General features: G+C 46.4%; 2 protein-coding genes across 2 annotated transcripts in view; one reads left to right on the top strand and one right to left on the bottom strand.

Annotated features, from left to right (window-relative positions):
• Positions 1–268: 268 nt before the first annotated feature.
• EAH_00060650 (hypothetical protein, conserved) lies at positions 269–1,690 on the bottom strand (the record flags this gene model as incomplete). The annotated part of the gene is made up of 1 exon (XM_013397066.1): positions 269–1,690. One exon carries the CDS (start codon positions 1,688–1,690, stop codon positions 269–271), a length of 1,422 nt encoding a protein of 473 aa, XP_013252520.1.
• A 1,210-nt stretch (positions 1,691–2,900) lies between these two features.
• EAH_00060660 (hypothetical protein, conserved) overlaps positions 2,901–4,630 on the top strand; it is a gene marked incomplete at both ends in the record, with an annotated part of 2,351 nt that continues 621 nt past the window's right edge. Inside the window, 4 exons of the mRNA XM_013397067.1 lie at positions 2,901–3,137; positions 3,280–3,371; positions 3,672–3,834; positions 3,984–4,208. Of these exons, the coding sequence (XP_013252521.1) occupies positions 2,901–3,137; positions 3,280–3,371; positions 3,672–3,834; positions 3,984–4,208 (717 nt within the window). The remainder of the gene's footprint in view (positions 3,138–3,279; positions 3,372–3,671; positions 3,835–3,983; positions 4,209–4,630) is intronic.

Here is a 4,630-nt window from a genome sequence, read left to right on the forward strand (position 1 = left end):
CATTCATTCATGAGCACAAAGACCCTACCAACAGCTGCAGGCATTTATTTATTCAAGTGTTTCCCAGCATTTCACCGAATGCTAAATCCATTTCTGACGCGGCGCTGCACATTGTGCATAATAAGAGAAAGTAAAGCTGCGAAAAAAGAATAAGAACGACGGCTTGCTAAGCTTGACGAAGCCGTGCATAGCTGCAGATCTACAAAACCCCTGTACAAAGCAGCTTGTTGACTCCCCTGCGAGAGTATAAATAAAAGCGGATTGATTTTCATCTTTCGTCTTCAATCAAATGCTCATCTCCTGTTGGTAAGTTGCATTGATTATGTTTTGCTTGTATTGGTTTTGTTTTCTGAATACGCCAGAGGCAGAACAGCCAGATATATTGAGCAGCGAGGCAGGCGATGATACACCGCGTAACAGTTGAGAGGGAAAGCTGGTGATACACCGCAACAGCAGAATAAAGAGGATTGCATAGCAGCGCCACGGCCCCTCCTATAAGCTGCAGGGCCCCTATAACCTTACCGAAGTGCTGCGGTGGGAATCGTCTCTCAACATACACGAAAACCTGACTAGTAAAGACAGATATAAAGACAGTAAAGCACAAGACGGACAGACAACCAAAGACCTTGTGAGTGTCTGCAAGCAATGCGTAACTGTAAGCCCCTATTCCGCTGGCTGTTACAATACACATTAAGCAAATAACGCCGCAGCTGTCTGTTAACCACCCTAGAAGAGCACAAGGTAAGAAAGATAGAGGCAGCACAGCCTCCAGCATCTTCACTATATCAGGCGTAAAATAGCGGCTGGGGGCCTCCTGATAGAAGACAATAGCACACGAGACAACGCTGAAATATAATGCAACAAGAAGAAACTCAGCAGAAAACATCTCTGTAATCCAAGAAGAAGACGCTGCCTCGGGTGTACGCGCAGCTATCTGCACGCCTGCCTCCACCGTTTCAATCTCCCTTTCTGCTGCTGCTGCTGCTGCACCGTCTAGACCCTGCTGCTGCTGTTGCTGCTGCTGCTGCTGCTGCGGTTGGAGTTGCAGCACATTGTCTATATGTTGGGTATGATAGCTTTCTTTATCTTTAAAGCCAGAGTTAGTGAGGAAGAGTGCTGCTAGCAGCAGACAAAGCCCCGGGCCGAAGAGTGCATACACCGCAAATATCTGTAAAGGGCGCTGCATGCGAAGAGCAGCAGCTAAAGCCTCAAGCAATGGCGGTACACCAAATGAAGCAGAAGCAGCACTTCCTAGAATACAAATAAGCAGAGCTTCATGTCCTTTGAACAGTCTTGCGGTGGTGAGAAGGGGTAGAAATGCAGTGTCTGTTGCTGCGCCTAGCAGCACAAACCCAATATATAAACAAACATCGCCTACTCTGCTGCTAAGAGACAAACAAAAAGAACTCAGTACACTCATTAGATAGCCTAATATAGCAGTCTTCCGGGGCCCCCACATATCCATGAGTGCCCCTGCAGCTAGGCTTGCTGCAGTCATTGTAAACAAAGTTATTGAATATAGATGCTCTACTGCAGCTTCCTGTTCATCGCACAAAGCCAGAGCTGGCTGCTGCTGCTGCTGCTGCTGCTGTTGCTGCTGCTGCAGTAGAGAGTGCAGCTCTCGGGTGTCTCTGCCTCCTTCTTCTATCCTTTTATCGCAGAGAGAAGCAAAAGAACCTGAGCTAAGCATCATAGAGGCCAAGGAGCTCCACCCAAAGTAAATACTTCCTGTTAAAACGCCCATCAGTGTTGCAGCAGCAGCAATTAATAAACGCGGGGCGCAGCAGCAGCAGCCTGTCCAGCCTCTAAACCTCCACCAAGGGCTTCTATCTCCTCCTCTGCATGCATTATTAGTTCTTATAGAAGGGTTGAAGCAGCTTTGACGGTTGTCAAGCAAAGGAATAGGCGAAGGAGAGGCTTCTTCTTGTAGGATATGCATCTTAATAATAAGCAATATGTTAAGATCTCTTCAGGTGTACGTCCATACACCCCAGCTCTAACTTCTCTTTGAACATACAATATATAGTCTATTGGATGCTTAAGATAATGACGATTAATTGTAAGAGAGTAGAAGAAGATATGTACATAGCGAGAAGAAAGAGAAGAAAAAAAGATGAAAAGAAAAGAAATAAACAGAGAGGTGTTGTTGTTAAGCTCTCTTTTGAAGAGCAGACAGACAAAGAAGGTGTATATACACCGCAGCAGAAGCAGCAGCAGCAGCAGCAGCAGCAAGCAGCACCAGAGTACAATGAAGAAAAACAATAAACAATGTGCAGCAGAAGAACAGATATTATATATATTTATTATTATTGTATATCGGCTATCCTCGAGCCCCTCTCTTACAACAACATAATTCAATAAATAAAATAATATAAATATATTGAGGCTCTTCTTACAAATAAACAAACATTATTAACACAACCCACTTCCTTCCTTCTACACACAACACCCTGCTGCTGCTGCTGCTGCTGCTGCTGCATGCATGGCAGCTTCGGCTGCGGTGTTGCTGCAGCAGCTAATATTTTTTGTTGTTTCTTTGTTTAAGTATAAATTCTTTCATTTTATTATAAATTATTAAATTGTTTTATTTTTCTACTAATAACACAAAGAAAACCCTAAAATATATAACATCTCTCTCGCCTTCATACCCAGGGGGAGGCAGGGAGGGCCCCTATATATATCTCAGCTGCATGCAGCAGCATTTATTTCTTTTTTATGTTTCTCTATAAACTCTTTTGTATAAAAGAGATAAATACAACTAAACTAAGTTAAATAAATAAACCAGGCGCAGTCAACTCCTTAAACCCTAAACCCTAAACCCTAAACCCTAATACCTATGACCAGGGCCCCTGCCGGTGCGTACGCGGCTGCGCCTCTGCGCTGCGCCATTGCGCTTTGAGATGCAGCAGCAGGCGCAGCAGCAGCAGCTGCAGCAGCAGCAGCAGCAAATGCAACAGCAGCAGCAGCAGCAGCCCTCCCCCTCCCCTGATGAACTACTGGAGGACCTCTGGGCAGGCGCAGGGGGTCTGCAGGGGTATGTCGCGCTGACAAAGCCGCTGCTAAACCAGCAGCAGCAGCAGCAGCAGCAGCAGGATGAGCAGCAGCAAGAAGGAGAAGATGGCGTCTTCACTGAGCAAGTAAGCTTTGTATATATTTCTTTTTGCGTTCGCAGTACCTCTTTTGCGGTGTACGTACACCTGAATGAGTCTGTCTTTGATGTTATCTGCATGCATTCTTTTTAAATATATTTATTTATTTATTTATTTATTTACGTCTCAGGACACCGAAACAAACTTCTACTCCCTGGCCTCTCTCTTCTTTCATGAACGCAGCGCGCAGCAGCTGCAGCAGCTGCAGAAACCCTTGAAGGAGTACGACTAGCAGCACCCTATAAACCTTAAACCCTAAACCCTAATTGATGGATGGGGAGAGCTAAACCCTAACTTTTTATTGCAGGGGTTTGTCTTTGGGCTTGGGGTTCTCCTAGAAAGGCACCTTGAATGCCGCAGCGCTTGGGGTTTAGGGTTTAGGGTTTAGGGTTTGAGGTTTAGGGTTTAGGGTTTTTTTGGGGTGTCTAGGGAAAAGATCTGTTCGTGCTGCTGCCGCCAAGTACAAGCGTTTAGCGCTTGGGGTTTAGGGTTTAGGGTTTAGGGTTTAGGGTTTGTGTGCAGAGTAGAGAGTCTGCTGGCTCCACTTAGTTGTTTTATTTCTTTCTTCGAACGCATGCAAGAGAAGAAGAGACATTTGTCTTGCTCTCATCAGGCGCTGCTGCATTCGTCTTCTGGGGTTAAGGGGGCTTTAAACTATCTGCTGCAGAGACAGACACAAGCAGAAGTAAACCCTAAACCCTAAACCCTAGGGTTTGGTTGATGTGGGGTTTAGGGTTACCTCTGCCCCACGGGCCACCGTCACATCCTGTGTGCTATTGATGCATACTGTTTAGGGTTTAGGGTTTAGGGTTTAGGGTTTGGGGTTTGTCGCAGGCGTTGGTGCGGCTGCTGGAGCAGCGGCTGAAGTACTACACGCAGCTGGATGCTCTGCAGCAGCAGCAGCAGCAGCAACAGCAGCAGCAGCACAGCAGCGCGCCGGTGCTGTCTCTGTTGGGGTTAGGGGGCTGCAGCACAATAGAGTTTGCTGCTGTTAATAAGACATTGGATACAGCAGAAGAAGGCATACAGTTTTTTGCTTCTCACCTGGACTACAAAGACGTACGGATTAAATACTTATTTTTATCTGTCTCCTTTATCTGTCTCCTTATCTGTCTCTTTATCTGTCTCTTCGTCTGTCTCTTTATCTGTCTCTTTATCTGTCTCTTTATCTGTCTCTTTATCTGTCTCTTTATCTGTCTCTTTGTTACATTTTCTCTTTCTTTATCTTTCTTTACTTGCCTCTCTGTCTGCTGTTGCTGCTGCTGTTGCTCCACGTGCTGCTGCTGCTGCTGCTGCTGCAGGCTGAGGCGAATTTGTGTGCTTACGAGGCGCAGCGAAGCCGCTGTCTCTCTTTGCTGCTGCACGCCGCACTGCAGCAAATGAAGCAGACAGAGAACGTCCTTCAGTCTCGTTTGAGGGAGAAACAGCAGCAGCAGCAGCAGCAGCAGCAGGAGCAGCAGCAGCAGCAGCAGCAGCAGCAG

Source organism: Eimeria acervulina, genomic scaffold (genome assembly GCF_000499425.1).
Source record: "Eimeria acervulina Houghton genomic scaffold, Eah_scaff1525, whole genome shotgun sequence".
Taxonomy (NCBI): domain Eukaryota; phylum Apicomplexa; class Conoidasida; order Eucoccidiorida; family Eimeriidae; genus Eimeria; species Eimeria acervulina.